This window comes from Hyperoodon ampullatus (assembly GCF_949752795.1).
Source record: "Hyperoodon ampullatus genome assembly, chromosome: 1".
Lineage (NCBI taxonomy): Eukaryota > Metazoa > Chordata > Mammalia > Artiodactyla > Ziphiidae > Hyperoodon > Hyperoodon ampullatus.
The window spans coordinates 90,216,850-90,233,965 of NC_136914.1; the positions used below are offsets into that span (position 1 = coordinate 90,216,850).

The 17,116-nt window shown below is 35.3% G+C and overlaps 1 protein-coding gene across 2 annotated transcripts in view; it reads right to left on the minus strand.

Annotated features, from left to right (window-relative positions):
• NFXL1 (nuclear transcription factor, X-box binding like 1) overlaps positions 1-17,116 on the minus strand; it is a gene marked incomplete at both ends in the record, with an annotated part of 55,727 nt that overhangs the window by 25,755 nt on the left and 12,856 nt on the right. For both annotated transcript variants that reach the window (XM_079701621.1, XM_079701622.1), the window contains 6 exons: positions 3,080-3,171; positions 3,911-4,070; positions 4,301-4,421; positions 12,106-12,196; positions 15,834-15,956; positions 16,811-16,935. In XM_079701621.1, the coding sequence (XP_079557747.1) occupies positions 3,080-3,171; positions 3,911-4,070; positions 4,301-4,421; positions 12,106-12,196; positions 15,834-15,956; positions 16,811-16,935 (712 nt within the window). The remainder of the gene's footprint in view (positions 1-3,079; positions 3,172-3,910; positions 4,071-4,300; positions 4,422-12,105; positions 12,197-15,833; positions 15,957-16,810; positions 16,936-17,116) is intronic.

Below are 17,116 nucleotides of genomic sequence, written 5' to 3' on the forward strand. Positions count from 1 at the left end.
CTGTACTCTAATAAGAAATCATATTAACTGGATAGTTCATGTGACAAGTAATATTTTTTAATATATCCTTTACAATAATAATTTTGTTAGACATGTCACTGAAAAATCCTATCAGAATTAGAAGGATCTTCATATATGTCTTTCTCCTTTTTAAAACTGAGATGAAATTCACATACCATAAAATGTATACTTTTTATTAAAGAGTACAATTCAGAGGAGTTTAGTATATTCACGAGGTTGTGTAACCATCACCACTACTTAATTCTAGAATATTTTCATAACCCAAAGAGAAACCCTGAAACTACTAGAAGTCACTCTCCATAGTCTCCTATCCCCAGCCCCTGCAACCACTACTCTACCTTCTGTCTCTGTGGATTTGCCTACTCTGGACAGTTCATATAAATGGAATCAAACAGCATGTGGCCTTTTGTGTCTGGCTTCTTTCATTTAGAATACTGTTTTCAAGGTTCATCCACGTAATATGTAAACGTGTCGGTAATTCATGGATTTTTATAGCTGAGTAATATTCCATTGTATGGATATACCACATTTTGTTTATCCATTCATCAGTTGATAAAAAATTGTTTTCACTTTTTGGGCTATTAATAATAATGTTGCTATGGACATTCATGTACAAGTTTTTATGAATCTATATTTTCAGTTCTCTTGGGCATAGTCCTAAGAGTAAAATTGCTGGGTCATACAGTAACTCTATGTTTAGTCTCCTGAGAAACTACCAAACTGTTTTCCAAAGTAGCTACACCACTTTACATTCCCAACAGCAATGTATAATGGTTCCAACTTCTCCATATCTTCACCAACACATCATGTGTCTTTTTTATTTTAGCCTTCCTAGTGGATGTAAAATGGTATCTCTTGGTGGTTTTGATTTACATTTTTCTAATTAATGATATTGAGCATCTTTTCATGTGTTTACTAGCCATTTGTAGATCTTCTCTGGAGAAATATCTATTCTAAGTCTTTGACCATTTTTAAATTGGATTGTCTTTTGGTCTCTCAGTCTAAGAATTCTTTAGATATTCTGGATAATATACAAGATATATGATTTACAAACATTTTCTACCATTCTGTGGGTTATCTTTTCAATTTTTTGATAGTGTCCTTAAAGCACAATTTCTTGATAATGTCCTCTGGCTTAATTTTCATAAAGTCCTATTTATTTATCTTTTCTCTTGTTGCTTATGCTTTAGGTGTCATATCTAATAACCAATGCCTAATCCAAGGACACAAAGATTTACACCTATGTTTTCTCCTAAGAGTTTAATAGTTTTAGTTCTTACTTTTAGGCCTCTGATCAATTTTGAGTTACTATTTATGTATGTTGTGAGGTAGGGGTCTGAGTTCATTTTTTTCCATGTGAATATCCAGTTGTCCCAATACCATTTGTTGAGAAAAGCATTCTTTCCCCCATTTAATTATTCTGACACTCTTGTCAAAAATAAATTGACCATAAGTGTATGGATTTATTTCTGGACTGTCAGTTCTATTCCCTTGATCTTTACGTCTATCTGAATGCCAGTACTATAGTCTTTGGTCTTCTTTAATTTCTTACAACAATGTTTTATAGTTCTCAGTGTACAAATCTTGGATTTCTTTTATTAAATTTGTTAAATAAACAAAACGTTTGTTCTTCTTATGGAACTGTTTCCTTAGTTCAATTTTCAGATTGTACACTGTTAGCGTATAGAAATAAAATTGACTGCGGCTTCCCTGGTGGCGCAGTGGTTGGGAGTCTGCCTGCCGATGCAGGGGACATGGGTTCATGCCCGGGTCCGGGAAGACCCCACATGCCACGGAGCGGCTGGGCCCGTGAGCCATGGCCGCTGAGCCTGCGCGTCCGGAGCCTGTGCTCCGCAACGGGAGAGGCCACAACAGTGAGAGGCCCGCGTATTGCAAAAAATAAAAATAAATTAAAAAAAATAAAAAATTGACTTTTGTATATTCATCATGTTTCCTATAAACTTACTGAACTTATTTAATATCTCTAATAACTTGTGAAGATTCCTTAGGATTTTCTATATACATGATCATGTCATCTGAAAATACAAATAGTTTTACTTCTTCATTTTCTAGTCTAATTGCTCTAGTTAGCACCTCTAATATAGTATTGAATAGAAGTGGAAGAATAGACATCCTCGTCTTGTTCCTGATCTTAAGGGGGATAGCTTTAAACTTTCACCATTAAGTGTGATGTTAACTGTGGGTTTTCATAGATGCTCTTCATCAGGTTGAGGAAGTTCTCTTTTATCCCAAGATTGTTGAGTGTTCAAGAAAGCATGTCAGATTTTGTCAAATATTCTTCTGCATCTATCAACTGTCCTTTATTCTATTGATAAAGTATTAACAGTGATTGATTTGAATCAATGACTGATGAATGAATGATTGATGCTGATTCAACTTCATATTTCTGGGATATACCCCACTTGGTCATGATGTATAAATCTTTTTACATGTTGCTGGATTCAGTCTGCTAGTATCTGGTTAAGAATTTTTGCATCTATATTCAAAAGGGATATTGGTCTGCAGTTTTCCTGTGATGTTTTTTCTGGTTTATTATCAGGGAAATAGTAGCCTCACTGAATGAGACAGGAAATATCCCTGCTTAGTGAAGCATTGGTGTTAATTCTTTAAATGTTTGGTAGAATTCACCAGTGAAGTCACTGGTCCTGAGGTTTTCTTTGTGGTAAGTTTTTGGTTACTAATTCAGTCTTTTTACTAGGTATATTCAGATTTTCTACTTCTTCTTGATTCAGTTTCAGTAGTCTGTGTGTTTCTAAGAATTTGTCCATTTATCCATGCAAACAGTAACCAAAAGAGAGTAGGCGTAGCTATACTGACCCATCAAACTCTAGCTGGAGAAAATGACTCAAAAAAGATATCTAGAGGAGCGTTTTAAGCAGTATACAAACTATATTTGGAAAAGAATGAAACAGACTACTTTATAGGCTAGGCCTGAAATAATGATGAACTGAAGAAGGAAAAAGGGGAGAAGTTTCTCAAGATACACTTTGAACTATGTCAAAAGATTTTTTTTAAAAGCTAAAATTCTAATACTTACATAGGAATAGGCACTTGACATGGAGGACAAGGCAATGCAGTCTGAATAAATGCTGGTTCGGATGGCTGTTCCCAAGGGCCTGAAGGCTGGTGCTACAAGTAAAATAAATAACAATTTTTAAGTCAGAGGGGTTAAATCATATGGTCGATTTCAGGATCTAAGAAAACAGTTACACAAATCCTCTGCTCAAGCCAGTTGAAATTTTTTCAAGTACTCAACAAATTGTGCTTATTGAAATATTTTATTCCATCCTTAAATTCTATCAGATTGTTCCCCTCTAACACGTTTATATTAAAAATTGAGCCAGATTCCAGTTTTTAAATGACAGAACAAAGGCAGTATAGACTCCTTCACTTCTCATAAGCCAAAAGAATAAAACACAGAATTGTAAAATCCAAATTCCACCAACAGAATTTAATCTCCATTATTTTGTTCACTGTTGTCTCCCCAGCACCTAGAAGAATGCTTAACACATAGTAAGAATTCAATAAATATTCACTGAATATGTGAATGAATCTTTGAGGAAACCAGGAGATATTTATAACCCTAAACTACAGTATATGAAGGAAGACTGACAAACTCATCTGTATGATGATTATAACATGACTATCACACTGTACTTGCAAATATTTGTTTATTGGTTTCTCTCCTTTTCTATATTGTGAATTTCTTAAGACAAAAACCAAGTATTATTTACCTTATACCCCAGCTCCTATCACAGTGTTTAATACCCAATAAGTACTTAATCATTGCTTGTTGAAATGACTAAGTAAAATTAATAAAATATGACCCACAGCAATGCATTATGTCTTAATAGTACTGTTCCCTTACCCTGCCAGTTTGCTTTATTAATGCTTGATCATGACATGGAGCAGGACACAAGTGACCACATTTCTCCAAAACCTTTCGGCAAGGTTGATGACATGGAGGACAAGAGCCAAAGTGACAGCGATGTTTTTCTTGACTTGTATGATGGCAAGCTGGTGGTCGACTAAATCATAAAGTACAATTTTTAAAATTACTTTTGATCATTGAACAATTATATCTAAAGTGCAATTATCTATTTATATACCTTCTAATTCCACACAGAATGAGCATACTGTGAATATTAATATTTTAGAACATTAAAGCAAAATTGAAAATACTAACAAAATGCAAAATCGGTATGACTTTAAATCTGTAAGACACCAGATATAAGTCTGTACAGAGCTTTGTACTAACCTGCACTGCTCTTTGCACTTGGGGGGTCTTGTGGTACGTTCTCGGCCACAGGGTACTGTCACCTTTGTATTACCACAATTGCACTTCACATCTACAGTTTCTGGGCAGGGATAACAGCTACCTGAAAAAAAGGTCTGAAACTTAAACAGAAATTTCCTTAACTAGCCAAATTCCCATCAATAGTAGAATCAATAAGTTTTAGTATATTTACACAATGGGATACTCTAGGATGAGAATAAATGAATGAACCTCATACATATAACATTGAGCAAAAGAAATCAGACACCATGAATATACAGTATATGATTCCATTTATATAAAATAAACAGGAAAAACTAATCTATGCTGTTCAAAATCAGGATGATGATTACAAAGGACACAAAAAGTTTGGGAAATACTGGTAATGATCTGTTTAATAATCTGAGTTCTGGTTATATGGTTACGTTCAGTTTATAAAAAGTCATCAAGCTGTACACCTGCAATTTGTATACTTTTCTATGTCTACACCGGTACTTCAATAAAAAGTTTTAGAATTTTCTTTAAAATTTGCTAAAAGTTCTGTTCTAAATAACAAATTTAACACATTACTCATTCAAAACTACACCAGCAAAATGGAGCTAAGTCTTTGGAAAATCTAATTTAGCAATCATCTTTTTGGCTTAGTTTACATACATCTACTCAAGTACATTATTTTTAGATAAATTCTCCAATAAGAGTGACTTCTCTCATAAGGTTATTAACAAGTACAGTCAATTTTCCATTACTCATGCTTTGCGAAAGACTCTAAAATCTCATTTTAGGCTATAATTCCAAATACTTCTCTTCTAAACATTTCAAAAGGAAACATTTTTAGGGTTTCAGCTTTTTACCTTCTTTTGTTATGGGTAGAAATACACAAAGACCAATTGAAAAGAAATCTTTTTAAACAGGCTATAAAGTTCTCTCCAAGGCTTTGACATCATCCTAAGGGCTTTCTTCCCACTCTAGTTTTCCAAATAGGCTACCCCATTAGAAATGAAATAATAAGAAAGGAAGGGTTTCCCTGGTGGCGCAGTGGTTGAGAGTCTGCCTGCCGATGCAGGGGACATGGGTTCATGCGCCGGTCCAGGGAGATCCCACATGCTGCGGAGCAGCTGGGCCCGTGAGCCATGGCCGCTGAGCCTGCACGTCCGGAGCCTGTGCTCCGCAACCAGAAAGGCCACATTAGTGAGAGGCCCGTGTACCGCAAAAAAAAAAAAAAATGAAAGGAATAAAGAGTCTTCAACTAGGAAGTAAGTATCTCAAGAAATTGCTGCCTAGGTGTCAGGACCAAGCAAAATACTGAATAGCAATTAGCCTGATAAAACAGATTAATGATGAAAAATAGTCTGGTTAAAGCCTCTATTAGTTCAAAACAGTTCCCTAAAACAAAAAGAGGTTAAGAATTTTGATTCAAATAATGATCGCAGAAAAAGAAATAAAGTAAAAAGCACCACAGGGAAAAAGCACACGTGTATTATACAAATTACCAAATTTATACTTCAGTGTTTTGATAAGTATAATCCAGTAAAGTATTATCTTGATGGTAATGCAAGCCAAGTTATCCTGACTCACATGATCAAACTTTATTTTGGTCTTTCCAAAAGAAAATTTGATGTCACATTTTTTTAAAAAATTAATAGTGATATTTATGTCAGTTCTTACTCAGCACATTATATTAATTTCCATACTTAACAATGATAATTTTCATTCACCTTCAGCAATCAAAGAGAAACTTATCAAACATAACCTTTTTGCTGCCCTAAACTACAGCATCACTTTTCCTTTTTTAAAATTAAATCTTGAGAACAATAAGGGATAATTTCCCTGAACAGTTTTCCTAATGAACTCATTACAGACCCCTGTACAACATGACAGATAGATTCAAGTAACTTCAGTGATATTATTTTTTAAATGAAAAAGGAGCATACAGAGTATAAATACAGTGACTAGTGGGTCAAAAGTCCAGTAATTCTAGAACCATAATGATAGAAGGCCTAAGTTCTAAAGAACTATAAGTCAAGCTTTCGTATATTCACAGTGCAAACATGCAGATAGCACCCTCTCCCTATTAGTTACAGTACAACTTTGATTATGAAGATATCTAGAATAATGGAAAATGACATAAAATAATGATTCTATGTATCTTATGTAACTGAGCATTAAACAAATGGTAAGAGTTGCACAACGGTATCTTCATACACTTTCCATTAAGGTAAATTTTTTTTAGGGGCTAATAAGTTTCTTTTTTAAAAAAATAAACATTCTGCCAAAAAAAAATTAATAATAATTGAACCTGGATCTGATCAAACCTCTAGTCCCACTAACAGTTTATAGAAAATACAGAGGAAAATGTCAAATAATACCACGGAGATGCAATCTGCAAAATCCAGACTCTGTGAAACTAAATAAAGCAACCTAGTTTCTTAAACAAGTGACAAAGGAAAATATATAAAAAGATGCAAAATTATAGAAAAAGAGGGAAATTACAGATTCATAGACTTTAGAGACATCAACCAACTACAATGTCAATCTTATTAAAGTTTCTGAGTCATACAAACTGAAGTAAAAAATGAAGGCATTTATGAGACAAAAAGATATGTGAACACCAGATATTTGCTGATATTAAGAAACAGATTAACTATTTTCAGGTTAAGACTCCATCTTTCAGAGATGCATATTGAAGTATTTATGGGATTTGCTTCAAAATAATACAAGAGGGGGATATACTTTCAACATTTCTCCACTAAGTATGATGTGTGCTCTGCCCTTTTTGCAGATACTCTATATCAGGTTAACGATGCTCTCTTCCATTTCTAGTTAAGTTTTCATCATATATGGATGCTGAATTTTATCAGCTGTTTTTCAGACATTTACTAAAATGATCTCATTTCTCCTTTAATCTGTTAATGTGATGGAAACATGTTATTAGATTTACTAATCTCAAACCAACCATACATTACTGCAATAAACCCAACTTGGTTATGATAGATTAAGGTTTTGGATAGCTAATACTGTAGTACCAGATAGCTGGATTTGAGCGGCAAAAACTTTAATATTTTACAAACATGTTCATGAGTTAGACTGGCCTGTAATTTTCCCTTACTTTCCTTGAAAGATGATATAATGAGCTGGAACACATTCCTTTTTTACATACACTATCAAACAGTTCACAAAGAGATTAAACTTATACATACTTTAAATGTTCATTTGTTAAAAATCATGTGTAAAAATCAACTAGGCCTGGCGTTTTCTTGGTGAGAAAATTCTAAACTACTGATCCAGTTTCTTTAATGGTCATACAACTAGTCAGGTTTTCAACTTAAAGTGAAGGCTATGTTTTAACAGTGGCCTCCAAGGCCCTATACATATTCTCCATTCCCCAGCAATCATTTATCCCACCACCTCTCTGACCTCATTTCCTAACATGTGTCCCCCTGAGCAACCACTTCAGTCCTCCTTCAAATGATCCTGTCTCAAGGCCTCTGTAATCAAACTACCCCATCCCCATTTCCCCAGGGCTTGATCCCTACTTCTCTCAGGATTCCCCACACATATCATTCTTTCAGAGTCCTACTCTGACCACACTATATAAAACAGTATATACCATCCCAACTATCACAATTTTAATTTTACTCCAATTTTCTTTCTATACTTGTCACTATCTGATATTCTATATTAATGTGATTATTTACTTGTGTTCTAATTGAGGGAGAATAAAAATATAAGCTCCATAAAAGCAGGTACTTTGTCAAAATTGTTCACTCGTAATTCCAGTGCCTGGTACTCAGTAGACACTCAAAAATACTTATTGAATGAATTAATGACTAACTTTAGAATGTTAATGAAATTCAAATTTAATGGGTCAGTGATATAATATGACTACAAAAGGAAATAAAATCCTTTTACATGAGAACCAAAAAACAAGTTCTAAACTTTACAATTTAAAGACACCTGGGCTTCCCTGGTGGCGCAGTGGTTGAGAGTCCACCTGCCGATGTAGGGAACACGGGTTCATGCCCCGGTCGGGGAAGATCCCACATGCCACGGAGCAGCTGGGCCCATGAGCCATGGCCACTGAGCCTGCGCGTCCGAAGCCTGTGCTCCACAACGGGAGGCCACGGGGGTGAGAGGCCCACGTACCGCTAAAAAAAATAAAAATAAAAAAAATAAAGACACTGACATTTTTGGATTGGGTTGTTTGTTTCTTTGATATTGAGCTGCATGAGCTGCTTGTATATTTTGGAGATTAATCCTTTGTCAGTTGCTTCGTTTGCAAGTATTTTCTCCCATTCTGAGGTCTGTCTTTTCATCTTATGGTTTCCTTTGCTGTGCAAAAGCTTTTAAGTTTCATTAGGTCCTGTTTACTTTGGGTTTATTTCTATTTCTCTAGGAGGTGGGTCAAAAAGGATCTTGCTGTGATTTATGTCATAGAGTGTTCTGCCCATGTTTTCCTCTAAGAGTTTTATAGTGTCTGGCCTTATATTTAAGTCTTTAATCCATTTTGAGTTAATTTTTGTGTATGGTGTTAGGGAGTGTTCTAATTTCATTCTTTTACATGTAGCTGTCCAATTTTCCCAGCACCACTTATTGAAGAGGCTGTCTTTTCTCCATTGTATATTCTTGCTTCCTTGATCAAAAATAAGGTGACCATATGTGCATGGGTTTATCTCTGGGCTTTCTATCCTGTTCCATTAATCTATATTTCTATTTTTGTTCCAGTACCATACTGTCTTGATTACTGTAGCTTTGTAGTATAGTCTGAAGTCAGGGAGCCTGATTCCTCCAGCTCCGTTTTTCGTTCTCAAGATTGCTTTGGCTATTTGGGGTCTTGTGTGTTTCCATACAAATTGTGAAATTTTTTTGTTCTACTTCTGTGAAAAATGTCATTGGTAGTTTGATAGGGATTGCACTGAATCTGTAGACTGCTTTGGGTAGTATAGTCATTTTCACAATGTTGATTCTTCCAATCCAAGAACATGGTATATCTCTCCGTTTGTATCATTAATTTCTTTCATCAGTGTCTTACAGTTTTCTGCACACAGGTCTTTTGTCTCCTTAGGTAGGTTTATTCCTAGGTATTTTATTCTTTTTTCTTGCAACAGTAAATGGGAGTGTTTCCTTAATTCTCTTTCAGATTTTTAATCATTAGTGTATAGGAATGCAAGAGATTTCTGTGCATTAATTTTGTATCCTGCTACTTTACCAAATTCATTGATTAGCTCTGATAGTTTTCTGGTAGCATCTTTAGGATTCTCTATGTATAGTATCATGTCATCTGCAAACAGTCAGTTTTACTTCTTCTTTTCCCATTTGGATTCATTTTATTTCTTTTTCTTCTCTGATTGCTGTGGCTAAAACTTCCAAAAGTATGTTGAATAATAGTGGTGAGAGTAGGCAACCCTGTCTTGTTCCTGATCTTAATGGAAATGGTTTCAATTTTTCACCACTGAGAACGATGCTGGCTGTGGGTCCGGCACATATGGCATAAATAGACATTTCTCCAAAGAAGATATACAGATTGCCAACAAACACATGAAAGGATGCTCAACATCACTAATCATTAGAGAAATGCAAATCAAAACTAGAATAAGGTATCACCTCACACCGGTCAGAACGGCCATCATCAAAAAACCTACAAACAATAAATGCTGGAGAGGGTGTGGAGAAAAGGGAACCCTCTTGGGTGGGAACTGTAGGTGGGAAGGTAAACTGATACAGCCACTATGGAGAACAGTATGTAGGTTCCTTAAAAACTAAAAATAGAACTACAATACGACCCAGCAATCCCACTACTGGGCATATACCCTGAGAAAACCATAATTCAAAGAGTCATGTACCACAATGTTCATTGCAGCACTATTTACAAGAGCCAGGACATGGAAGCAACCTAAGTGTCCATCGACAGACGAATGGATAAAGAAGATGTGGCACACATATAATATGGAATATTACTCAGCCATAAAAAGAAACAAAGTTGAGCTATTTGCAGTGAGGTGGATGGACTTAGAGACTGTCATACAGAGTGAAGTAAGTCAGAAAGAGAAAAACAAATACTGTATGCTAATACATATATATGGAATCTAAAAAAAAATGGTTCTGAAGAACCTAGGGGCAGGACAGGAATAAAGACGCAGACATAGAGAATGGACTTGAGGACACGGGGAAGGGGAAGCTCAGACAAAGTGAGAGAGTGGCATGGACATATATACACTACCAAATGTAAAATAGACAGCTAGTGGGAAGCAGCCGCATGGCACAGGGAGATCAGCTCGGTGCTTTGTGTCCACCTAGAGGGGTGGGATAGGGAGGGTGGGAGGGAGATGCAAGAGGGACGAGAAATGGGAATATATGTATATGTATGGCTGATTCATTTTGTTATCCAGCAGAAACTAACACACCATTGTAAAGCAATTATACTCCAATAAAGATGTTAAAAAAATAAATAAATAAAAATAAAGACACTGACAAATCAGAGAACATCCGTAGGGAAATGCCTATGGGGTAATATATCTGCCATTTTTCCTAATGGGGAGGCAATATGGTATAGTGGAAATATTATTAAAGTTTGGGTTCACATCCTGACCCTGCAACTAGTTCTATGACCTTGGGCCAACAGTCTCTTTGCCTGCTTCCTCCTTATACAAAACAACACTAATACCTTCCAGGATTCCTGAAAGGATTAAGACATTAAGGGAGATATCTAGTATCCACCTAATCCCAAAGGAAGACAACAAAAAACAGTACAGTAGTTTGTCCCAGGTCACAAAGCTGTTATTGGGTTGGCCAAATTCATTCAGGTTTTTCCATAGATATGGAAACACTCAAACAAACTTTTTGGCCAACCCAATACTAAGTTCACCTTTGACTCAGGACCTCTTAATTTAAACCCATGCTCTTTCCACTACCTTATACTATCTTTCAGTAGATTCCATTTCATACCAACATACTCCAAATGAGTAAAGTTAACTCAGTTTTCAATCTCTAACTTAGGCACCCCTGAGACCCTTTCAGATGGTCTGCAAGAACTTATATACATAGATTAGAATTTTCCAGAGGCTATATGACAAGGGATTATCACAACAGGTTGAATGCAGAAGCAGATATGTGAATCCAGCTATCTTCTATTAAGCTAGACATTAAAGACATTTGCAAAAATGTAAAACAGTATCATTCTTCTCACTAAAATTTTTTTAGAAAGTAGCTATTTTTCACAAAAAAGTTACTGTATTAAGATGTAATGGGTACTATGGTACTATTTTTCAATAAAATAATAAATATTATATTTTAATTTAATTTCAAATACAATAAATATCAATAGATAAAATCCACATTAACTAAAGGTCTTTGGGTCCAAAAAGAGTGTAAAAGGTCCTTGAGACCAAAAATTTTGAGAACCATTGGACAGAATATATCCAATCCTTTACTAGACTTAATTTCATATCAATGTCTAAAATTCAAAATAGTACTGAAAAACCTATTAATTAACTTAAAAACTATGTGGGGAAGGTTGGGTAGAAGTACGGAAACAACATGGTATTATAGAAAGAACAGAAGTTTATATTCAAAAGGCGTGGGTTCAAACCTTGGCTATAATGCCTTACTAGATATTTCCCTAAGTAAATCCTCTTCAGCTTAAATTTCCTCATCCATAAAATAAAGATAGTGGCAACTGCTCTAACTTCTCAAAATTGCTAAGAGTAAGATAATAAATGTGAAAGCTCTCTATCAACGAGAAAGCACTATGTAAATATAAACATAAAATTACAGCTTTTGTTAAATTTTACCTCTATGGCAGACAGATGGACACTTATGGTTTCTACATCCTAAAGTCCGTCCACAGTTTTGATCACAAGGTGGACAGTTTCCAGGGCAACACTGAAGGGAAAGCAATACATAAAGAACAGGTAATTTGAAAACCGTACGTAATATGAATGTCATTACTAGTTATTCACAGAACTTAGGGAAATCAAAAGATAGTTCTTTTCACTATAAGAATAAAAGTATTCAAGAATATCAACATTCTTGTGTAGAATACGCTGTACTAAGAACTTGTAAGTTTAAATAGACAATGACCTAATTTAGTGAAATCAAGCTAAATTTTCTTGCCCTTTAGTTAATTATTCTATGACTTAAAATAGTTCCATAAGATAGTTCCTCTTCTACTTATCTACACAGAAATTGACAACATTAACCACAGGAATGGATCTGGTCAAAGCCTACAGTCAATTCAGGCAAATAGTCTGGCTATTTTTAAAATTTAATTACAATAAAACCCATTCAATATATAGATTAGTTTGGCAGTTATTTTCAAACCAAAGAATCAGAGACTAACTAAAGGAAAGAAGGAGAGATAGGCTAACTGCTTCTAGTGCTGTTTTGTTACTCCCTGATTTCCAATCTGTGAGAAATATAGCTGTCTATGTCCTGTCCCAATTTTCATTCATGAACACGAGGCAACTACTTAAAGTTACATCTTGCCATTCTAACTCCTTGACAAACTTTGGAAAGGAAATACACACTACAATTGTCTTAAAGAAACTTGGGTTTGTAACCTACTTCAGAAAAAGTTTCAGTATATAAAAATAGCTCAAAATAAAATACACATTATTGAAAAGCAATTAAAAGTTAAAATAGTTCATTCAATTAAGCAAATATTTACCAAGTAATACTATGTGCCTATCACTTTCCCAGTGGCAGTGGGAAAAAAAGAAGGTTATGTGGTCCACAACGTGAATAAGCCTTTAGATGTTTGTTTCTCACCATGATGAGTAATAATGACCAGATTTACTCTCCTGCCTTAAACAACTAGAAAATCAGACAAAATATTTGAAACAGCAGTTTTTAGACATTAGACAACTAGGCAGCACAGGACAGAAACCCCTATGAGAACAGAAACAAGCAAGGTGAGTCCTATGATAGCACAAGCTTAGACCTGGACACAAGGAGAAAGATCACAAGCAGAGTCTAGTGGTCTCACCAAGTTGAGGAGACAAAATTCATAATTCAGAGAGGCAAGTGTGGTTAGAATTTGTGGAGAAGTGGTAGCACAAAGCATAAAGTTTATAATGTCTGGAAACCAGTCAAAAGTCACCTAGCAGTAAAGAATAACCCAAAGGGAAAAGAAAACTCAATCAACAAAAATAGACTCAGAAATGACAGATGACAGAATTAGTAGACAAGGACATTAAAATAGGCATTTGAAGTATAACCTATTCACTTATATTCAAGAAGACAGAAGAGAGCATGAGCATGAAAAGGACAGACATGGAAGATATAGAAAAAGTCACAACTCCAAGCCTCAGAGATGAAAAAATACTGTCTGAGATGAAGAAACATAGGATGGGATAAACAATGGGATTAGACAATTCAGAAGAAAATTAGAGAACTTGAAGACAAACAATATAAGCTAACATTAAATATGAAAATTAAAAGGATTAAATAATAAATGGAGCATCAGTGACCTATGGGACTTCAAGCAGCATGACATACCTGTCACTGGAGTCTCAGAAGGCAATGGGTGGGGGAAATATTTGAAGAAATAAAAATTGAAAATTTCACAAATATGATGAAAACTATAAAGACATACAAGAAGCTCAAGAAAAATTGTACTGGGCTTCCCTGGTGGCGCAGTGGTTGAGAGTCCGCCTGCCGATGCAGGGGACACGGGTTCGTGCCCCGGTCTGGGAAGATCCCACATGCCGCGGAACGGCTGGGTCCGTGCGCCATGGCCGCTGAGCCTGCGCGTCCGGAGCCTGTGCTCCGCAACGGGAGAGGCCACAGCAGTGAGAAGCCCGCGTACTGCCAAAAAAAAAAAAAAAAAAAAAAAAAATTGTACTAAAGAAACATGAAGAAAGCTATATAAAGGAACATCACAAATAAATTACTGAAAACTAATGATAAAGAGAAAAATCTTTAAAAATAGCCAAAGAAAAAAGATACATTACATGCAGAGGAACAAAGATAACAGAGATAGTGGAGCAACATGTCTAAAGAATGGGAAAAAAATTGTCAAAGTAAAATTTTACACTAAAAATATTTTTCACAAACAAAGGCTAAAGACAGTTTACAAAAGTTGCAAGAATTCATGATGAGCACTACAAGAAATGTTAAAGGAATTCCTTCAGACAAAAGAAAATGAAATCAGATAGAAACCTGAATCTATATAAAAGGATGAAAAGGACCAAAAATCATGAGTTTGATGATAAATATAAAAGACTATTTACTTTTTCACACTCTTTAAAAGATACCTGTTTAAAGCAAAAATAAAAACAACATATTCGAGGTTTATAAAATACATGGGTATAAAATGTGTAAGAATCAAATAAAGGAGGTAAAATGGAATTATTGAAAGACAACACTCAAACAGAAGACACAAAAGAGGGAAAAGAAACAAAGAACAGATGAAAAAATAGAAAATAAATAGCAAAATGACAGACCTAAATCTAACCATTTTATTAAAGGTCACAATAAATGTAAATGATCTACACCCAAATTAAACGATAAAGATTTAAAACAAAATAATTATCTAAATAAAACAATTATCTAATTGCTGTCTATAAGAAATCCACTTCAAATATAAAGATTTGAATAAGTTGAAAGTAAAAGAACGGAAAATACAGACTGTATGAACACTAAGCAAAACAAAGTTGAAATCACTATATTTAATAGATTTAAGAACAAGGTATCTTACTAGAAATAGAGGGATAATTCATAATAATAAAAGGGACTCAAAAAAACTTCAAATCTACAGACTCAATAAAATTTTCCATTTGACCTTATACTGAACCAAGATTCTATAAATAAGATCTGAACAGCAGAAGTTAAGCCTCTACCATGCCAAACAAACTACCACTAACACTGCTATGATGTTTTAAAGTCAGAGAACAGGGACTTCCCTGGTGGTGCAGTGGTTAAGAATCCACCTGCCAGTGCAGGCGACATGGGTTCAAGCCCTGGTCTGGGAAGATCCCACATGCCGCAGAGCAACTAAGCCCGTGTGCCACAACTACTGAGCCTGCGCTCTAGAGCCCGCGAGCCACAACTACTGAGCCCGCGTGCCACAACTACTGCAGCCCGTGTGCCTAGAGCCTGTGCTCTGCAACAATGAGAAGCCACTGCAATGAGAAGCCCGCACACTGTGACAAAGAGTAGCCCCCCGGTCGCCACAACTAGGGAGATCCCGTGCACAGCAACGAAGACCCAATGCAGCCGATAAATAAATAAATAAATAATTTTAAAAAAAAAAAATAATAAATAAAGTCAGGGAACAGAAACAGCCAAGAACCAAGTAGAAGGAATTATGCATAGGACAAAAAGAGACCCTTGTTATTTAAAAACCTTGGTAAGATTTCCCACTAATACAAAAAATAATGTAGAATATTTATTTAGTATTTCATATGGAAAGCAAAGAATATGCCTAAGTATTTGAGGAACAAGTCAAGATGGCACTTATCATGGGCCCAAAGACGAAAAATCCAAGAGAATTTTAAAATCAGTTTTCCAAGCTTATTACCTTTCTCCTACACTGATGCTTCTGACAGTCCCGCATCTTAACACACTTAGTTTCACAAAGATACGGTTTATGACACGGCATTCGTTTTGTATGCTTTCCACAACGACAATGCTTCTCCACTTCCTAGAAGAATCAAATAAATGCTATTAAAATTGACTTTCGTTGACATGATTTTTTTCACACTGCAATCTCTATAATTACTAAAAAATAAAAGAGAAAAGTTTAAGAGTGTTTCGTATGAAAGACTTTTAAAAAAATAAAGAATTTCCTAAGACATTTGTTTGTTCCAAAAAGATTTCACAGAATTTCCATTATTAAATTTAGTAAAAATTTGATATTAAATAGTAAAACAACATCACATGTTAAAAATCCCTTATATCTAGTTACACAATAACATCTACACATCTAGTTTCAGTAAAACAAGAAAACTGGATTATCTAGTAGTACGTCAAAACCAGAATGACATCTAGGCATTTTTCCCCTATCATCCCTAGGCCTAATTCACCATTGCTTTGAATATCTTCTGAGAATAAACAACCCCACACTAGTCTATAAAAATGACAACATTCAGGGCTTCCCTGGTGGTGCAGGGGTTGAGAGTCCGCCTGCCAATGCAGGGGACACAGGTTCGTGCCCCGGTCCGGGAAGATCCCACATGCCGTGGAGCGGCTAGGCCCGTGAGCCATGGCCGCTGAGCCTGCGCGTCCAGAGCCTGTGCTCCGCAATGGGAGAGGCCACAGCAGTGAGAGGCCCGTGTACCACAAAAAAAAAAAAAAAAAAAAAAGACAACATTCAAACTTTTACCAAGCAAAATTAAAAAAAAGGTAATTTCAGATTTAATTGCTGGCATACTGTCCTGCTTCATCATAAATATTAGATCATGACACAGATGTTTATGAAAACAATTACAAAACAATCCCACTTGACATATTATGACGGATAGCTGTTAAAAGTAATCATTACAGGACATGACTAACTTGTCTACATGTTTCACAAGGACCTCGGTGACAACGCTGTGAACATCTGTGGATTCCACATTCAAGTACTTTGTCACAACTGTCTCCACAAGTTGGTACATCTTCTGTACAAGGCAAAGAAAACTCTAGAAGCAGACCAAAAAAATCAATATTAAAAATAACATACATTATTATAAAATAACGTGCCATGTACTTTTGGATTCCTAGAGAATGACAGGTCTTTCAGACTATGAACTTTTGCATCTACATATTTATTGGAAAGTTAACTTTAAAGAAAATAACCTGTATTTGTAAAGTTTATGCTTT